At 36.4% G+C, this 21,477-nt stretch overlaps 1 protein-coding gene and 1 pseudogene across 1 annotated transcript; both read left to right on the top strand.

The window, feature by feature from the left end:
• The window catches only part of LOC107744775 (multiple inositol polyphosphate phosphatase 1-like), a 14,821-nt pseudogene extending 8,735 nt beyond the window's left edge, over positions 1–6,086 (top strand).
• A 555-nt stretch (positions 6,087–6,641) lies between these two features.
• Positions 6,642–18,721, top strand: LOC107744767 (bifunctional 3'-phosphoadenosine 5'-phosphosulfate synthase 2-like). Its single transcript, XM_016558575.1, has 12 exons — positions 6,642–6,709; positions 9,817–9,896; positions 11,186–11,421; positions 11,775–11,913; positions 12,002–12,120; positions 13,363–13,476; positions 13,797–13,908; positions 14,931–15,136; positions 15,250–15,385; positions 16,868–17,136; positions 17,617–17,846; positions 18,095–18,721. Exons 1-12 carry the CDS (start codon positions 6,642–6,644, stop codon positions 18,234–18,236), a joined length of 1,851 nt encoding a protein of 616 aa, XP_016414061.1. The 3' UTR covers positions 18,237–18,721.
• The last annotated feature ends 2,756 nt before the right edge of the window (positions 18,722–21,477 follow it).

Genomic DNA, 21,477 nt, shown 5'->3' with positions numbered 1-21,477 from the left:
AAATAGAAATAATAAAAAAAAAAAAAAAAAAAAAAAAATATATATATATATAAAAAGCTAAAAATGAAAATGGCTGGAAATCTAGAAGATTAAGAGATTCCAAGTCCATAACTCAAATTGGCTGGCAGGGCTGGGCTTCCAAAGTTATGACAGTAGTAGTTGACAGTATGCTGTAGCTTTTTCTCTGGAGAACAGAATTATAGATGGGAACAGTTGGGAATGAGAACCAGTTGATGAAGCAGGATTTACTTACTCTGAGAGTTTAGAGGTCAGGGCTGCTCACTTGATCTGCTGCTGTCAGCAGTTGTATATCAATGCACAAACAAAGAGTAAGAGATAGTGAGAGGGAAATAATTTAGGGTATTGTAGCTACTGCGGTTAGTATGACCATTAGATGGCAGTGTTGTTGTTTTGTTTTTGGCCCCAATAGCAGAAATAAAGTGCTAAAATATCAGATTGCCATGTACAACAACACATGCTTTTATCAAATATCCAGCTTTTACAAAGAAGTAATATCTACAATCATACTATACTATAATACACTCTATAATTTACAGTGTAATTTGGTCTACTGTCTGATGGGTTAGCAAATGACACATTGTCTTAATATTTATTTTGCTTCACAGATTCAGTGGAAGCAGGTTTCTTCCTGTGTGCATATGAGTTTGCAATCCAGGAGCTGAACTCACCCTGGTGCCAGTTGTTTGACGAGGTAGATGCACAGGTACTGGAACAGAGCAGTTTTTCTGTTTGCCCATGTTTCCTTTTCCTTGGAGGTTTTACTTAAGAAACAGAGAATGGGGATTTTTTTTTTTTTTTTTTACAGAAATTAATACTTTTATTTGCCAGTAAAGACTTTTACATGTACAGTATATAAAAAAAATCCTATTTCAAATGAATGCTTTTGAACTTTCTATTAATCACAGTTTGCACAAAAATGTTATGCAGCAGAATGGTTTTCAAGATTGATAATAAGAAGAAAAGTTTCTTGTGCAACAAATCATCATATTAGAATGATTTAAGGATCATTTGACACTGAATACTGGACAAATCATCATATTAGAATGATTTAAGGATCATTTGACACTGAATACTGGAGTAATGGCTGCTGTCATCACAGGAAGAAAATACATTTTCTCAATATGTTAAAATACGAAACAGCTTATTTAAATTGTAATAATATTTCATAGTGTTACTGCTTTTGCTTTAGAGGTCATTTAATAAATAAATCAGCCCTGGTAAGCATAAGAGACTACATTCAAAAACATTTTATAAATCTTACCAATCCCTTTGAACTTTTTGGTAGTGTATGTTTTAAGATAAAACTTATTTTCAGGCCAGTAGAGATTTTTAAGTCACAATGTTAGTCTAATGACAACAAATATATCTGAATGTTATTGCACTCTGGTGAGATGTGATATGTACCTGTAAATGTTTGAAGGCACTGTGTTGTGTCTCTTAAGGTAATTGAGTATGCTGGAGACCTGAAACAGTACTGGAAGTGAAGCTATGGGCATGAAATCAACAGCAAGTCAAGCTGCATCCTCTTCCATGATCTTTTCCATCGTCTTGACCAAGTTGTAACCCAGATCAAGTAAGATCACTGTGCGGTCTCTCTTATCTTTATAAAGTGCATATAAGGAAAATGTTATACAATTTCCATTTTATTGCAAATTCATCTACATTTATTTGCCATTGTGCCGTTTTGTACTTTACAGATCTTCTTTATGCACCAAGAGCTTGTAACACTCTAAAGAGAAAGGAAAAAATGAAATCGCATCATATGACCCCTTTAAGTTAAAACCTTTTATTTTTGTATCACTATGGGCTTTCATTTCTGAGAAAAAATAGAGTGTCTGGTTCCTGCTTTCACCGCAGTATCAGTTATTATGGCTCAGAAGTAAATGAATAAGATCAGCAGGTACAGACAGACAACGCTGGAAAAAGCCTAGTTTTTTTTACATAGCAGAGTCTTAGTTTAGCTGTGAGGGTGTCGAGGGAACATCCTTTGTTTGTCTTTGTTTAGTCTTTCAACAAAGAAACCAACTCACAGGAGCAAAAGCGAGAGAGAGAGAGTTGGTTGCAAATTTCTTTACATTTCAAGGGAATTTTAAAAATACATTCAACTGATATGAGTTGTATGAATGAAATCACAGTAGAAAACAGTTGTGCTGCAATACATGTGAAAAATTATTGTACATGTTTTTCAAGATTTTTTGATAAATAGAAAGTTCAAAAGAATATTCTCTTTTAGAATATGAATAATTGCAGGAAATTTGGACATTGTGTGATCGAATAAGTGTTTGAGAAGAGAAGAAAGAAAAAATACATCTAATACAACCAAAGAAAGCTAAGACTATAATATTTGCTATCATTATCTGTCACTCTGATTTCAGGCGTTACTCAAGGCCATCGAAGGGCTTTGACTTTGGTTACCTGCCCATTGTTTGATCCGCTCCTGTTTGCTACTGAACGTTAAACCTTACAGCAAACATTGTTGGCGATCCCAAATGTTATGTGCGAACGTAGCCAGAAAGATTAAATTATCTCTATTTGAGAGCAGTCGAGCATGCATAAAAACGGTTTCTTGTTGAATTTATAGCCTGACTAGCGTCATACCACATATACAGCCTCATACCCACTGCCCACTTCACACACAGAGCCCCAACACGCCACATTACACAGAATACACAGCATCTGAACCGGAACTAGAGTGATATAATTCTCTTGTGTAATAATCAGCAGTCCTTCTTTTCATCATTCCCTTGGGTCTGTTAAACATCCTTTTCTGTTTTTGAATGTCATACTGAAAGTTAAGCAAACTTGGGTGTGGGGAAGATGTGTGTCATAAAACTATGAATTAAGTATACGTGTCCTTATATTTACATGTATATATTTGTGACCCTGGACCACAAAACCAGTCATAAGGGTCAATTTTTCGAAATTGACATTTATACATCATCTGAAAGTTGAATAAATAAGCTTTAATAGGACAATATTTGGCCGAGATACAACTATTTGAATATCTGGAATCTGAGGCTGCAACAAAAATCTAAATATGGAGAAAATCGCCTTTAAAGTTGTCCAAATGAAGTTCAATGCATATTACTAATCAAAAATTAAGTTTTGATATATTTATGGTAGGAAATTTACAAAATATCTTCATGGAACATGATCTTTATTTAATATCCTAATGATTTTTGCCATAAAAGAAATATCAATAATTTTGACCCATACAATGTATTTTTGGCTATTGCTACAAATATACCCCAGCGACTTAAGACTGGTTTTGTGGTCCAGGGTCACATTTGGCCAATCATTGGGAGTCAAACCTGTGTTCTTTGTCATTGATGACACTGTTCTCTTCTGTTTAAGAAAAATCATTTACTCATTTACTTTATAAATGTAATTTTATTTGCTGAGATACTTTCGCCATAATTCTGAATGTATGGAATCTATTTAGTTTCCCAGTATGGAAAAGAGCAGCTTGAACATTGTGCTAAATTTCTCCTTTTGTGTTTGACGGTGGTAAGATGGCCATACTGGTTTAGAACAGCATGATGATAAGTAAATGATGGAATGTTCAAATGAAGTAATTTAGCAAACTATTCCTGTAGCCATTTCCATAAATCCAACCAAACCGGTTTTGCATTCGTTTCTTGATGCTTATCTGACTGTTTTTTGTTTTGTTTTTGTTTTTTACTTTTTCCTTTCCTTTCATTATAACTAAGCAAATCTTAAAGTAGCTAATAGCATCAGCCATGAAGCAAATAAGAATTATAATCCATTAGTTGGTAAAATACTGTAGACTGATTTGATATGGACGTCCCTGACAATCTAAATTCTTGGCTATGAAATTTGGAGGTGCTGTCTAGTGATTTTGATTATGGTCACAGTCATTTTAAGATGAAAAACGAAGTGGTTGCAGGTAGTTTAGTTGTTACCATGTATGTAAAATTAGCATCTATCATTGTCCAGGGTACCGGTTATTTAAAAACTCACTGCTTGATGTCAGAATGATGTTGTTGCAATATTAGATCAAGTGAGTATATTCTACAACTGTTCATTTTTCCCCAAACATGCCCTTTTGAGACATCCTATCTGTGACAACTGAGCAAGCTTATAGCCTAGGCATCTCTCTGTGTTGAAGAATTTGAATGTTTTTGTAAAAAGAACTTTAAAACAGTCATGTGTTATATTTTATTGGATGCATTAAAAATGATCCTCAATTGTTAACTAATTTTTAAACAAAGTACATTAAGGTGTGATTCACTGAGTGTGTTTATGCAGCTTTTTTGGGCAGTGGAATGGACATAAACGCAAAAAGAATGTTCTCTAAAAGTGAAACTACTTTTACTTTAGCTTCATGTTTTAAAATGCTGTGTTTTTAAAATGCTGTGGTTGCAAGATGCGAGCACAACGGTCAAACACGTCTGACTAGCGTATATTTAAATGTTGTTTGTTAAAACTTCCTGAAACTCTTCATAATACTACTTTGTACTGCATCACCACTAACCTAATTGCCTAATTGGTCAACATATTTGCAGTGCAAGTTTTTGATTATTTAGCATTCATCAGCTTTTAATTGGCTCTGCCAAATGTTTATGAGGTGATAACTTTGCCTTACCCATTCAGAAAACGCTGCACAGGCCCATTTATGACCAATGTGTTTTATGAATGATTGCACAGCAGGTAGTGTTTTTTGCTGGTTCTCTTTATGTTATGTTCAGTTTTAGTGGTGAACTCCCCGTTCACATTCCCTTTGTGTTTGTTTCATTGTTCTTAGTATAAAGACATTGATGTGCGTGTATATATTTTTTCTTTTCAAAGATCACCTTTGTTCATGTTCAAAGGTTATGGAGTACTGCTCTACAATCATGGGTTGCAAACAGTAGTGACGTAGAAATATAGGCACACTAGATAAAACCAAACAGTGATTTGTAATTCAAGTCTCCTGGGCTTTGTAATGAAAGGCCAAGTGCAATGTGAGATAACACTGAATTAAACTTCAAGGACATGCATTTAGAACTATTTATTTTTCATAGAGTGATTTTTGCTGAATTGTATTGAATCCAGTTACAGTTAATTTATCCCCATTTTTGAACCCAATACAGGGGTTCAAGGTGTTCTCTCTTTTCTCTATTCAATTCTGTATTATAGTTTGTCTTCTCTCTCTTTCTCTCAGCTCGGATGGTATTGTATCAGAGGCTGTGACAGTGCAGGTCGGCCATGCTGAGACGCTGTTACCCCTCCTCACCCTGCTGGATCTGTTCAAGGATGACATCCCTCTCAGCTCAACTAACTTTGCAACCCAGCACAACAGAATATTTCGAAGTGGGAAGATTGTGCCGTACGCTGCCAACCTGCTGGTAGTGCTGTATAAATGTCCAGAGGGGATTAGGATGGGTGTACGACTCAATGAGAAATCTTTGACCTTGCCTGGACTCACAGACCCCGTTCCAGTGTATGAGGATGTGAAGAAACGCTACCGTGCTCTGCTAGAGGGTTGTGACCAAAAGACTGTGTGTAAAATTAACAATTCATGAACATAAAAGTGCAACACATCACAAAGGCCAGCAGACTGAAATTTTCATAGAAGCAACAACCAGCAAAAAAAGAAAACAATGTTTTTTTTTAATGTTATACAACATTTCACTTGTACAGTGAATTAAAGAAAAATATTTTATATATAATAATTTTATATAAATATAACTAAATTTAACCCCACAGTGTTACTTACGAATGTTATGGACCAGTAAAGAGAGCTAAAATTTAAAAGCTGACAAATCAGCTCTGACCAACCATCTAATCAAATAACCACATTTGACATTTCACATGCAAAATATTTACAGTGTCATTTAGAAAAGGTCTTTAGTTTTTATTTTTTTTATCATAAAAAATTGCTGCTGAATTTCTAAGCAATGAACCAGCAATTGTACTTTGTTGACTGAGTTGTATATTGCTGGTTTTGGTAGAGAGTCCAGAGGCCTCTGTTGCTTGCTTATACAGTATTTTTGTTAATGCTTTAGTATATATCTCTTCAGACCAAAGATTATTTTAAATACCCAGTATATAAGATCTAATCTAATTTTATTCGAGTTCGATGCTAATTTTATTATAAAATTAATCAAATCAAGCCATGGAAATGTCTGTAGTGAATATGATTTTTGTAGTTGTGCTCAACTCTCTATTATCTAGACTAGAATTACTCTGTGAATGTAATTACTTATTGTTACTTGATGTCAAAAATTACATTTTTTTTTGTCTGTTAATCAGGACGGGCTGGAAATAAAAAAACTCAATGGACAACAGGTGTGTGGGAACCGTGAAATTATTTTATATGTTGTATGATTTGTCAGTTTGTTATGCAAGTACAATAAACTGGACCTTGGGAGCAAACTTGTTTCCAAGTTTAGTTTTCTTATGATAGATAGATAGATAGATAGAGAAGCAATTTAAAAAGAGAAAGTCATATACAGAAATTCCTTTAAAAAGTCGACTCCTTGAATGTCATTAAATCATTTGCACTCTGCCAAAAAATCCTTTTAATTTTAGACATGAACGCAGAATGAGGGGTTCTTTTTCTCCCACATCCTTCTCCCCGCCCCCTCTGTCCCGTAGCTCATGATCCCTCCTCCTCAATGCCTTACAGTCTCATACCGGTACACTGCTCTCCATTCAGCCGTATGCAGATTGTGGGTCCCGGGAGGTGGGACGAGGGCATGGCCGTTGGAATGCGACGTGTCCCGCGACACTCTTAAAAACACTTCTCTTTTCGCGTCTCACAAACCACCTGCAAGAAGTTCACCGGCGAGTTTAATCCGCCCCGCCTCCGAGCGAAGGACCAAACCCGAGCGCACTTCACCGGAGTGAGATGCCTGGAAACGCAACACCAAAACCGGTGAGATTAGACAGAAAGCCCGGAGCAAAACTTCTCTGTAGTGGATTGTTTATTTTGTCAGGGCTGTATTTTCTTCTTTGGCGTTCCTCAGGCATTCGGTGTGTTTTACAGGGGATGTCTGAGATGCATGGAACTGGGGTTCTAAGAAAAACTTTTTTTTTTCTTGTGTTATATAACTGACTGCGATCATTTGGGGAGATACTGGGCAAGCGCTCTGCTGCAAGTCAGTGTAAGGCTAGACATAGGCTACTGGCTTTAAAAAATAACTAGAAAAAACTAGTTCATTAAGAGGGCATAACAAATACGAAAACTAATTTAAAATAATGAATAAAAAATTATGAATACTAAGCAAAAATATGACTTTTTGACTACAGAAGTTCTACTACACTACTGAACTTAATTGAGTTAGCTACAGTTCATTGAACACATGCTGTCCTTGTTGCACAATTGCAATGGAAAACTTTTTTGGAAACTGGAAACTTGCCATTAAAGGGGTCCTATTATGCGTTTTCACTTTTTCAACTTTAGTTAGTCTGTAATGTTGCTGTTTGAGCATTAAAAAGATCTGCAAAGTTACAACGCTCAAAGTCCCGTGACATTTCCCGACCAGGCGCCGAGTGGTGCCAATCACAACACACACTGGCCTTGCTAACCAATCACAGCACATTTCGTCTTTCAGAAGGCGGGCCTTCATTTGATACAGGAACTATTTGAGCCGTTCATGACAGACTGGGGAGAGAGGTGTTGTAATAATGTAAAATATGTGAAAAATAATGTGTTTTTCGAACAACCTAGTATGAGAGCCTGTTCTAGTACACCCCCAAAACAAAATCAAGACTTTGTAAAAAAGCATAACAGGACCCCTTTAAACTAGGTATTGTTTTAAACATTTTTCATGAATAGTTTTTTGCATTCCATCATAATTGTTTTAATTAATGAATGAAAAATTTAATAATGAACAAAATAATGGTTTGATATTTCTGCATTAGTACTGAAATTCATAAATTTAGCTATGCATTTATACAATTTAAAAGTTGTGACAATTTGTGACATTGTGACATTTATGAAAATTGACATTTATCTTTTGTCAACTTTAAATTTTTAGTTAAATCTGCCTTTATTATATAGTTGATTTGTGCCTTAATGTTTGCAAGTATGGTTTGGTTGTTCACTTTTTATTCAACTGCTGTATCACTAAAATATGATAATACTGGAATAGTTTGGAAGACAAAATTCACAATAAAAAGTTTAAGAAAGTTAGAAAATGGATTTGAAGCCAACAAAATCACAGCTAGGTGAAAAAAACAAAAACAAAAAAAACTTTTGTATATATACACATACAAGAAATATGGCAACCAGCAAGAACTATACACATATCATAAGAATAATTTATTGTAATATTTAGAAATATAGCACAGTTACATCTCTAAAATATAAAAGACTTTATGCTTGCAATAGTACTGTTGTTTTAAAGTTCATGCCAGTTAATCCAAGTCAGGGATCAGAGTTCAGTTGAGGCGCACTGCAATTGAGAAAAAGTAGTCCAGGTTGTTTGGGTGTTTTCATGTAAGCTGTATACTTTTATATAGAGTCTATAAACACTCAGATAAATGTTTAACTTTATATTAAACTTTATATAAAAAGTCATTTTCAAAGATAAGAATAAAACACCAGGGATACATCTTCAATAAATTTTTTAAATATCATTTAAAAATGTTAAAAAATCATTTCAAATGATGACTAAATTAATAACACTAACCTGAAGCACTGTGAGTATAGTGATAAAAACAGCAGGAATCAAGCTTCTAAAATGGTTGACTTCTTTGTCACTTATTACTCAACAGGACAAAGAAGCCCCTCCACATTCCTTTTGGTTATGAATAGCCAGATGTCAGATTAAAAAAAAAAAAGTCTTCTTATAAGACAAACCTACAAAGACATTACAAGACTTCTCTACGCAGATCTGTTGTCTTAGAAAACACAGAAATATGACATCTGCAGCCAGTAAGACAGAGTCTGTTAGACCCTGTTCAAAGGTCAGAGTTTATTTAGCTGATTTAATGGCAGTCATTCATATATTCAGGCTGTTATCTTTGACTTCAACAGGTTTCATTCATAAAAGGCTATACTGGCACTGCATGCCTGGTTTAACAGAGAAAATGAAAGGAAAAAGCACATAATAAGAGAGTGGGTCTGTCAGTGGGATTCACTGGAAGTCAGTAGGGTGTGTAATGAATGAATCTATTTGTTTTTCAAGCACTCCACAAGTAAATTCGAGACGGGGGTATGAAAAAAAGGCTGTGTGTGTGTGTATAGCTAAATTACGTCATCGACTGAGTTGTAAATCCATTTTTTTTATCTGACGTGTAACAGTCAGCAGGAATATCATATCTGACCCTGTGTGAGGGTGTGTGTCCTGTTCAAAGTTGAAGCATTCCTAGTTAATGAACATAATGGTCTGTTTATAAAGCAGCATTGGTTTTCCTGCTGCTCGTCCCGCACAAACCCAGTATTTTTCCACCTTGGTTCTCAGTGCAGGGAACTGAGGCTGAGGCAATACAGCGTATGAGTGTGTGTGTGTGTGTGTGTGAGAGAGAGAGAGATGTGAATAAGCCACATCATTACAGCTACAACGGCTGCACACTGACCACATTGTATTAATGACACCCAATCTGAGACCAATAGCTGTAACACACACTGATATATTTAATACTTATTCTTTCATACACTAAATCCTTTGTAAATTACATGGAGTGACAATTCATTCTTAAAAGCACAGTATGAATTTTCCAAATCAGGAAAAGAGAAACTCTGATAAAGATGTGTCCAATGCTTTGATTTCTTCGCCCCTCACAAATACCATTCAAAACATTCCGGTAAGAAGTTTTTGAAAGAAGTCTCTTATGCTCACCAAGGCTGCATGTCAGCCGCAGCAAGAGAGGGCAGGTTGTGGGAACCAGAGGAGGTTTCAGAGGATGTACAGTCTGGCTCACAGGTAATGCATGGACACACACACACACACACACACACACACACACACACACAGTTATAACAAATGCATAATGCAAAATTGAAATCATGAAATCCAAAGCATGCTTCTGTTTAAAAACAGCAATGACACAATATGTCAGGCTAAGCAGATTGAAATGGGGAAATAATTTTACCAACCTGTGACACCTGTACAGCAAGTTGGGCTGAACTTGAAACCCCAGGCGCTGACTATAAGGTTTTTCAACTCACTAGGTTTTTCAATACAGTTTTTTGCCTTCTGTACCTCCACTACCCCCTTAGTGTGGCTCAGGTTTCATTTCATGAACATGAACCAGAAAAATGTTCCTTGTTCCTGATAACTTGACAACTTTTTTTGTTTTCTTTACTTGCAAAGAAAGTGAAAAAAATCTTGATTGTCATGATCATGAATGAATCACAATTTGTAATTATACCTAATTTAAAACTTTTTTTTATAAAGTACTGTTTAAAAGTTTGGGGTCAGTAGGATTTTCCTCTTATGCTCACCAAGGCTGCATTTATTTGATGAAAAATAAAACAGCAGCATTGTGAAATACTATTACAATTTAAAATAGCTGTTTTCTATTTTGATATATTTTAAAATGTAATTTCTTTCTGTGATGGAAGCTGAATTTTCAGCAGCCATTACTCCAGTCTTAAGTGTCACATGACCCTTCGGAAATCATTCTAATATGCTGATTTGGCGTTCGAGAAACATGTCTTATTACTATCAATATTGAAAACAGTTGCTTAATATTTTTGTGGAAACCTTGATACATTTTCAGTATTCTTTGATGAATAGACAGATGAAAAGAACAGCATTTATTTGAAAAAAAAAAAAAACGTACTAAACTTACTAAAATAAATGTACTGTCACTTTTGATTGATTGCAATCTTGATAAATATTTTCTTTATATCATATATATGGTATAAAGTGAAAAAAATCTTGATTGTCATGATCATGAATGAATCACAATTTGTAATTATACCTAATTTAAAACTTTTTTTTATAAAGTACTGTTTAAAAGTTTGGGGTCAGTAGGATTTTCCTCTTATGCTCACCAAGGCTGCATTTATTTGATGAAAAATACTTCAGTGTCACATGATCTTTCAGAAATCATTCTAATATGCTAAATTGGTGCACAAGAAACATATCTTATAATTATCAATGTTGAATGTTGTCTTGCTTACTATTTTTGTGGTAGCCATGAAACATTTCTTCCAAGTTTCTTTAATGAAAAGATTTGATTGGAATTACTTTGCGTGTGTACACAGGTCTGTCAGGGGCTGGTAAGACAACAGTGGGATTCGCTTTAGAGGAGTATCTGGTCTCTCACGCCATTCCCGGCTACTCTTTGGATGGTGATAACATCCGTCACGGCCTGAATAAGAACCTGGGCTTTACTTCTGAGGATCGAGAGGAGAATATTCGGCGTATTGCTGAAGTGGCCAAACTGTTTGCAGATGCTGGGCTTGTTTGCATTACAAGTTTCATCTCGCCGTTTACCAAAGTGAGCTATCTAACCAACATCTGGGATTACTTTATCATTTATACTGTGAAATTGGTTAAATTAGGTTTAAAAATCAAAGAATCAAATAAAAATCACAACACTAAGATAAGATCACAACATTATCACTATGTTTTGAGACGTTTTAAATGCACTGCAGTATAAACGGCCCTAATTTTTGTTCATTTTAGCAGATACTGTTATTCAAAGTGACTTACAAATGAAAATAACCAAAGCACACAAATAATTATGTAAACGCAAGGAGCGATAAACACTGCTGTGTTTTCATTTTCTTTAACCGTCTTTAATAAAAATGTTCTATAAAATGCATAATGCTGACCATCTTGCCTCTGCAGGACCGTGCAGAGGCCCGGAGGATCCATGAGAAAGCAGGTTTGCCATTTTTTGAGGTGTTTGTGAACGCTCCTCTAGATGTGTGCGAGAGCAGAGACGTTAAAGGACTCTACAAAAAAGCTAGAGCTGGACAGATTAAAGGTGATATAAAAACCATTGGAACTTTAAAACTAAACTTTTTTTTTTTTTTAAACAAACATTTATTTGCCTTCCTTCGTTTCTCACTCAGGCTTCACCGGTATTGATTCTGAGTATGAGTGTCCAGAGGCTCCTGAGCTGATTCTGAAGACCGGAGAGCTCACAGTGAACGAATGCATTCTGCAGCTGGTGGAACTTTTGAAGGAGCAGGTTAGTCAGGAGCTGAACACAACAGGACACATCACGGACAGCTGAAGTATACAGTACTTTGGGCTTTAAGAATAGCTTTCATTTGCCATTTCCCAATTGGTGCACTTAACTTTATCTTTGGTCAGAAGTCCAAGGTCGAAACCAAAGCAAAAGCCTCTGTCAACATATCTGTCTGAAGGGCACAACCTTTGTAGAAAGGGCAAGATATTTTACTCCAGTTTACTTGTAGTAAAAATTAAAGGATCTAATGATAGTTCACCTGAAAATAAAATTCTGTCATTATTTACTCACCCTCATGTCGTTCCAAAACCCATCTTTTGTAATTTTTTTTCTGTGGAATACAAAAATACATTAGAAAAAGTTTGGGGTCAGCATATTTTTCTTTTTAAGGAATGAATACTTGTATTCAGGAAAGATGTATTAAGCTTATCAGAATTCACAGACGTAATAAATTGACAGACATACTGTAATAAAAAAGTTACAGACACAAATTCTTTTTAGCAAGATTCATAATGCAGCAAAAATACAAAAATATTAAGCAGCACTGTGTTCAACACTATTAATATTAAGAAATGTTTTTTGATAACCAAATTGGCATATTAGAATGATTTCTGAAGGATCATGTGACACTGAAGACTGATAGATGTTAAAAATTCACCTTTGCCATCACAGGAATAAACTACATTTTAAAAATATATGAAAATAGAAATATATATGTAAAAAAAAGTTATTTTAAACTGTAATTATACACAATTTTATTTCACAATATTACCGTTTTTACTGTATTTTTTTTATAAAGAAAAATCTGCCTTGTTGAGATGCAACCATGTTGAGTCAAAATCATTACAAAATCATACCGACTCCAAACTTTTGAACACTAGTGTAATTGTTTTAAAGAATCTTCACATAGTTTTTTTTTCATCCAATAACTTCATAATTTACTGTGAGCTGCCAAGCTTAAAAAACACTACAAAAGTGTTGTTCACCATAAAATAGTGTAAAACTCAGGAGTTATATTCCAAGTCTTTTGAAGCCATGTTGATAACTTATTCACATCAGGGAATTCACATCTACTATAATTAAACTAACCTGACAACATTGCAACTACAGCAATGAAAGTCATTTTTAAGGGTCAGATCAGATAAAAATAGCTCCTTAGGGTAACAGATGCACATGCCATTATGGAAAATACAGTTCTTCTTCTACTTTTCATTCAACCCTTTGATGATTTCTCTTTCTCAGAGCATCGTTCCCAGTGGAGTTTTAGAGGAGATTAATGAACTCTTTATGCCTGAGAACAGACTGAAGCTGGCACAGACAGACGCTAGCACCCTGCCCTCTATCAGCATCACCAAGGTAACCAGCTGCATTCGTCCTCAAGGCCAGGGTCCACTCAGGTTCATCTGTTCATAAATATGAGTGAATTATTGACTAGATGAAACACAACTGCTTTATCAGCCCGTGAACAGTGTGCTGTTCCCTAATTCTCAATGCAAATTTATTCCAGAAACCACAACAATAACAATTTGAATGCTCTTCCTTAAACTTATTCTCACCTATTATTCCATGATGTTATATAATCCCACAGACAATCAATCAGAACAGACATTTGGACGAATATGATATTAGCTAACTGTTCCGTTTGTAAACACAGCTCTCTGTATTTGTGTGTGTAGCTGGACTTACAGTGGGTGCAGGTGTTGGCTGAAGGATGGGCTAGTCCTCTGAAGGGTTTCATGAGGGAGAGAGAATACCTACAAGTTATTCACTTCAACACCCTACTTGATGGTAACATACAAGCACACTCTTGTTGCCATACCAGACACCTCCCTTCTTTTATAGTGCTACTCATTTTTATTCTGCAGTACACACAGCAATCAGACTTAGTCAGGTTTATCGTTTTTATGCTGGCAATGGTGCTTATACCAGCAGCAGAAGGCTGATCTAAGCTCTGCACTGTTATTTAGAAGATGTTTCATGCATAAAATAACAGTTGCCAGAGCTGAAGCTGCTTTCAGGAGACAGAACGATGCAATGATCTGGCTTCCTGTGAAACTCACACGCTTTGTTTGCTTTAATTGGGTTGGATTCTGCAGTACACACAGCAATCAGACTTAGTCAGGTTTATCGTTTTTATGCTGGCAATGGTGCTTATACCAGCAGCAGAAGGCTGATCTATTTAGAAGATGTTTCATGCATAAAATAACAGTTGCCAGAGCTGAAGCTGCTTTCAGGAGACAGAATGATGCAATGATCTGGCTTCCTGTGAAACTCACACGCTTTGTTTGCTTTAATTGGGTTGGTCAGCGAACTTCGATCACTATTTTTTAATAGTAGTTGCAATCGCACACAAGCAAATAACATTCAACGTGTACTGATATACATTGTTAGTGGCATTTAATGTAGCAGACATCTAATGATCCATATTGTCTTTAGATGTTATGTGTTAAGGGGTATTTGGGCAGTTTTTTCCCATAATTAAAAAAATAATAATACTTATAAAGAAACAGTTTCTGTGATTCCAGTCATCTCTTTAAAATTATTTCTAATATATGCAGATTAACCTATTTCAAAATACAGGTGGTACCATCAACCTCTCAATACCCATTGTCCTTCCTGAGTGGCATTTAATGTAGCAGACATCTAATGATCCATATTGTCTTTAGATGTTATGTGTTAAGGGGTATTTGGGCAGTTTTTTCCCATAATTAAAAAAATAATAATACTTATAAAGAAATAGTTTCTGTGATTCCAGTCATCTCTTTAAAATTATTTCTAATATATGCAGATTAACCTATTTCTAAATACAGGTGGTACCATCAACCTCTCAATACCCATTGTCCTTCCTGTTGCAATGGAGGTTAAAGAACGTCTACAAGGCAGTGTGGCTGTGGCTCTGGAGTACCAGGGAAAACGTGTCGCCATCTTACGCAACCCAGAGTTCTATGAGCATCGAAAGGAAGAACGATGTGCTCACCAATGGGGGACAACCTGCCCCAAACACCCTTATATAAAGGTATTAATCATTTTCAGCAAATGCCTTGATAATTAATGTATAACAAATCACCAAAGTATTATAACTTACAAATGCACAAAAATTACATGCTTTAACTGTTTACCTGTCAACAGATGGTTTTGGAAAGCGGTGATTGGCTGGTTGGAGGTGAGCTAGAGGTATTGGAGCGAATCAGATGGAACGATGGGCTGGATCAGTACCGTCTCACTCCACGAGAGCTAAAGGAGAGATTTAAAGAGATGAAAGCAGGTAAAAGTAAATGGGTTAAAGAGGACGATTAAGAGTTAACAAGTAACTACGTTTACAGAGTAATTTTCTGGAGACACTTTAAAGGATTATTGCACTTCCTGAATAAAACAATTCCTGATCATTTACTCACCCCCATGTCATCCAAGATGTTCATGTCTTTCTTTCTTCAGTTGCAAAGAAATTATGTTTTTTGAGGAAAACATTCCAGGATTTTTCTGTATATAGTAGACTTCAATGGCGGCCAGTGGGTTGAAGGTCCAAATTGCAGTTTCAATGCAGCGTCAAAGGGCTCTAGACGATCCCAGCCGAGGAATAAGGGTCTTATCTAGCGAAACGATTGATCATTTTCTCAAAAAATGTTTTTAAGTTTATATGCTTTTAAACCACAAATGCTCATTTTGCACTAGCTCTGCGATAATCACGTTGGAAAGGTCACACGTGGTTTGTTCTTCGTCTGTGTGCTACGGTTCAAAAAGTTATGGTACGGTGAAAAACTCCATATCATTTTCTTCTCGAACTTCAAAATCATCCAACATCGTTGGTTTACCTTTTTTTTTAAAGGCCATTTGACTTTCTTTGCACATTCGCTTTGTAAACACTGGGTTGGTACTTCCGCCTACGTCACACTTGACCTTTCCAACGTGATTACGTAATGTGTGAGGTCGAGCATTTGAGGTTAAAAAGTATATAGGTTTTTATTTATTTATTTTTTTAGAAAATGATAGATCGTTTCACTAGATAAGACCTTAATTCCTCGGCTGGGATCGTGTAGAGCCCTTTGAAACTGCAATTTGGACCTTCAACCCATTGGCCGCCATTGAAGTCCACTAGAGAAAAATCCTGGAATGTTTTCCTCAAATGTTCAATTTCTTTGCAACTGAAGATAGAAAGACATGAACATCTTGGATGACATGGGGGTGAGTAAATTATCAGGACATTATTATTCTGGAAGTGAACTAATCCATTAAACTTAAGTTTTTCAGTACTCATGCATCTCCAATGAAAATCACTGTCATTCTGGATCTAGGATGTGATTTTGTAAAATCATGTTGCCAAACAGGTTCTTGGCGGGCAAAAATATGGCAGCAAGATATTGCATCAGGGGCTGTATATGAAGTAAGGAATCCAAAGCGCTCATGTAGGTCACAATGTTAAAAATGTAATAAACAATAAAATTGGGCTTTATAACCCACATTTAAAACCACAGCTGGCACTTTTTTGTTTTAAAAAAACATGTGATAGGGTGTGCCTAAAATAAGTCACATGTTTACCACATGTCAAGTATTCATTGGGTGGTGTCAATTCGATAAAGTCAAATAAGAAATCGAGGTTTTTAATTTGATACACCACATGAGTGTCTGGGATTTCTGGCTTTGGAGGTTCTTAGCACCCTCTTGAGAAACTAATGATATTCTGGACTTCACCATGGTCATGCGACAACTAATTAAACCACTGGACTTGACCATTCTATTGTTTTCCCAGACGCAGTGTTTGCTTTTCAACTCAGGAACCCGGTGCATAATGGCCATGCCCTGCTTATGACCGACACACGTCGACGACTGGAGGAACGCGGGTATCGAAGGCCAGTGCTGCTTTTGCATCCTTTGGGTGGCTGGACCAAAGATGATGACGTGCCTCTGGACTGGAGGATGAAACAGCATGCGGCCGTGCTGGAGGACGGCATTCTAGACCCACAATCCACCATTGTGGCCATCTTTCCCTCCCCTATGATGTACGCTGGGCCTACAGAGGTATGTAGATGGTTATCTTTCATAAACACATATAGATATTTTATAAATTTCATATAATAAATATATGAAATATATGAAATAAATGAATCATTTTATTGATCAAAAGTGATCGAAAGACATTTATAATGTACAAAAGTTTTTTATTTCAAATAAATGCTGTTCTATTGAACCTTCTATTTATCAAAGAATCTGAAAAAACTGCATCACAGTTTTCACAAAAACAATAGGCAGCACAACTGTTTTCAACATTGATAACAATAATAATAAATGTTTCTTGAGCACCAAATCAGCATATTAGCATGATTTCTGAAGGATCATGCGAAACAAAGCCTGGAGTAATGGCTGCTGAAAATCTTTGCCATTACAGGAATAAATTAAATTTTAATATATATTTAAATAGAAAAAAGTTTTTTTTAATTGGAATAATATATCACTATGTTACTGTTTTTAAATGGCTAACCATGTTCCTGTGTCTGTCAGGTCCAGTGGCACTGTCGTGCAAGGATGGTAGCAGGTTCTAATTTCTACATTGTGGGTCGTGATCCTGCTGGGATGCCCCATCCAGAGTCAGGACAGGACCTGTATGATCCATCTCATGGAGGTAAAGTTCTATCCATGGCCCCTGGACTCACCTCTGTGGAAATTATCCCCTTCAGAGTGGCTGCATACAATAAGACCAAGAAGGCTATGGACTTCTATGACAAAGACAGGTGAGACTGAATTGCAGAGCAATTCCAGTATTTCACAAGTAATTAACATGAAGAGGTGTATGTGCATCTCTTAGACTATTTAAAATATGCTGATTCAGGAGAATTCCAATAGCGGTGATGCATGTAAATGTCTTTTTCCAATAACCGGAAACTTAAGCAAACCTTTTTTGCATGTAAAAGTGGTTGCTTAGTGATTCCGAAGCATGAAAAGCAGGCTGCTTTTACCTCTTGTTTTTCAAACAATGCAGACATGCTGATTTTGAGTTCATCTCCGGGACTAAGATGCGCAAGCTGGCCCGCAGTGGAGAGAGCCCTCCTGATGGCTTCATGGCCCCTAAAGCCTGGAAGGTCCTCACAGAGTATTACACTTCTCTACAGAGAGACCAGTGATGACACATTCAAGACGTTCCAACACAGAAAACCTCAGATCACAGCGCATGTGGTCCACACTGAGAATGACTCGGTACACTAAACTACTTCAAGGCATTGAAAAATGAAGGCGCATACTTACAAGATTTCCTGTGAGGAATTATTTTACTACAGCATTGTTTTTAAACTGAATTATAAACATGCTTTTTCAACTGTGAAATTTAAACTGATGTGCCTTAATTAACAGATTGTCAGTCCCAAAGAGATTATGAGATCTTAAATTGTATTTAGGAATGTGTTTTGTATTTTAGCCGGCATTTAAAAGAAAAAGTATATCAATTGTAATCTAAATGAAGCAATTACTCTATACTGTTCAAAAGTTTGGGGTTGGTAAGAATGTTTTTTAAAGTCTCTAATGATCAACAAACTGCATTAATTTGAATTACTTTACAATTTAAAGTAACTGTTTTTTTGCTGTGACGGCAAAGCTGAATTTAAGCAGCCATTACTCCAGTCTTCAATGTCACATGATCCTTCAGAAATCGTTTTAATATGCTGATTTGGTGCTCAAGAACCATTTTTTTTATTATCAATGCTGAAAACAGTGCTGCTGAATATTTTTGTGGAAACGGACACTTTTTGCAGGATTCTTTGATGAAATTTTCTGTAACAATATAAACATCTTTTCTGTCAGTTTTGATTAATGTATCTTGCTTAATATAAATATAATTTTCTTTAAAAAAAACTTACTGACCCCAGACTTTTTGTTGATGTGTAAATCAAAGCAGTGTTCATGCAGCTGCAAATGCAGTCAGATTTTCAGAATAATTTTGTTTACATATGACAACTTTTTTTTTTACCCCCAAGAAAAGGGGCCGTTATCTGGGGACCATACTGGGGAAAGCATACTAGGGAAAATATTTATTTTAAAGACAACAATGAATAACACTGTTTTATTAAAGCTTTAACAGCGAATGCAATGTCATCTGGATATCTGGACATCTTATCTCTTTTAATTAAATCTTTTTACTGTGATTACATAATTGTGACCACGTGGCTGCTTTTAGATGTTCACAGTGTGTGACTAGTGTGACTATATTACAGCTTGCTTTCTGTTCTCTGAAACAAGGGCAAAAGTTACATTTAACAGATGGATGGCGTAACTGGAGTTATGCTGCGCGCATCCACAGAAATATTGACCCTCTACTGCCATCTGGTGGTCGGTCACCAGTGTACAGAAACCACATAGCACCATGGGGAAAAATAGCTGATTATGCAAATATAACTTCAGCTAACAGTTACAGTACATAAGCAAACTGTTTTGTGGAACTTTTCATTCCCGTATGAAGCAAAAAGCCGTTTATAATCGGTTTATATGAGGTCGTGGCCCGGACGTAGGCATAATGCGCCCTAGAACATAGTCCTAAAATCTGTTACGGGTGAATAACTCCTAAGATGATGGATGGATGGATTTAGGGAGCAGGGCTGTGACTCTGCTCCACTAGACCCTAGGCATTCCCAAATGGATTTAGGGGATTCCCAATTAGACTTAGTGCGGATGAGAGCATTAGATCCAATATGTTCTAGGTAACCCTATTTAAATCTGCTAACTGCAGTGTTGCAGTGCTGTGCAATTCTGAAAAGGTTACAGTGAGTATGTACAGGATGTGTGGCATGGATTTTCCCGGGGAACAAGCATCTATAAAATAAGCCACTTGAGGCACGGAGACCTACTTTGAGTTAAGGACAGGACATACTCACCCATTTCCCTAAATCTTGCCATGTGTTAATACAGTGTTTCCCAACCCTTGTCCCCCCAACATATTTTGGAAGTCTTCCTTCCCTATTTTAAGTCATAAATTACTAACAAGTTGAATCGGGTGTGTTTAATTAAGGAGACTGTGTAGATACAGCCTAGGTGTTCTAGAAAAAAAAAGATTGTGAACAAAGGGTTTTTAGCATCTTACTGAATGCTGAATGGGTTTAAAGACCCCAATAAATTGTATATCACTTATTTCATGTTGAAACTGCCACATCTTTATATCAGTGTTATTTTAGTATTATACGTTTATAATCTCTATTACTAATTTAATCAGCTTTTATTTTTTTATAGATTTCTTTAAATATTACTGTTTAGGTTTAATTTATTTTCATTAAAGTTTGTATTTATTTCCAGTTAGTAATTTTTTGTTTTAACTTAAACTTATTTCAGTTCAGTGCCAGCTCAACATTTTTAATTTTTGTTTAAAGTTTTTCATCTAATATTTATATTCATATTTTATTTTATTTAAGCTTTATTTCCATTAAAAGTCATTTTAATAATTTACTTTTAACGATAAAAATTCCGTTAATGTGCTAAAGCTGAATTTTGTCAGCATTTAGGCATGCACTAATACATGACATTAATACTAACACACACAGACAAAACTGTGATTTTAATTTCATTTAACATGTCAAATTACCCTTTTAATTCCTTTACTCTTTAAAGGGCTCAGATTTTGCTTAGCTTTTTCATAATACACTCTTAAAAATAAAGGTGCTTCACGATCCCATAGAAGAAACGTTTTGTCTGAAAGGTTCTTTGTGGCGAAAGAAGGTTCTTCAGATTATAAAAAGGATATGTTTTTTTTCTCTCTGGGTAAACGTGCCGGATTTACGTTCTTTTTTCCTCCGTGGGAAGCCATGATGGCAGTTTGAGAGCGGAGCTGCGGAGCGCCCTGAGGAGAGATGAGTCCCGCCGATAAACCGCACACCGTCACGCTTCTCCAAAGGCTACCGTCGCATATCTAACACAGTTCAGGTGGAGACTGTCAGTTGTCATTTTTCACGGAACCAACTTGGCCATCCAGCGACGACGATGATCATTCGTTAGGAGGGTTTTGAGGGGGGGTTTAGCAGCGGTGGCTAGCGGGCGATGCTAGTCGGGAAAGGCTCGCCTGTGTGTTTTCTTCTTCGCGCGGAGATGGAGAGGATTCGCTCCTCTCTCTGGACCTGATCACGGCGCGCGCGCCGGACACACAGACTTCTGCCATACTATTGTTGTTGTTATATCGGATGCGTTCCGGTTTGACCGGGCCGCGGGATCGGAGGACATTTTCAGCAGCTCGGAGGACTGAGCGATCGGGACCGGGAGAGTCGGGCCTGCTGGGCCGATACGGATAGAGGCCCGTCTGCGAGAAGCTGTAATCCGGCCCGCTGCGCGAGACCCACCGGGCCACACACACACACACACACACACACACACACACACACACACACACAC

This window comes from Sinocyclocheilus rhinocerous, unplaced genomic scaffold (genome assembly GCF_001515625.1).
Source record: "Sinocyclocheilus rhinocerous isolate Xijiao unplaced genomic scaffold, SAMN03320098_v1.1 scaffold851, whole genome shotgun sequence".
NCBI lineage: Eukaryota > Metazoa > Chordata > Actinopteri > Cypriniformes > Cyprinidae > Sinocyclocheilus > Sinocyclocheilus rhinocerous.
Note: the sequence above shows the minus strand (reverse complement) of the source record. Positions and strands in the feature narration are given on the sequence as shown.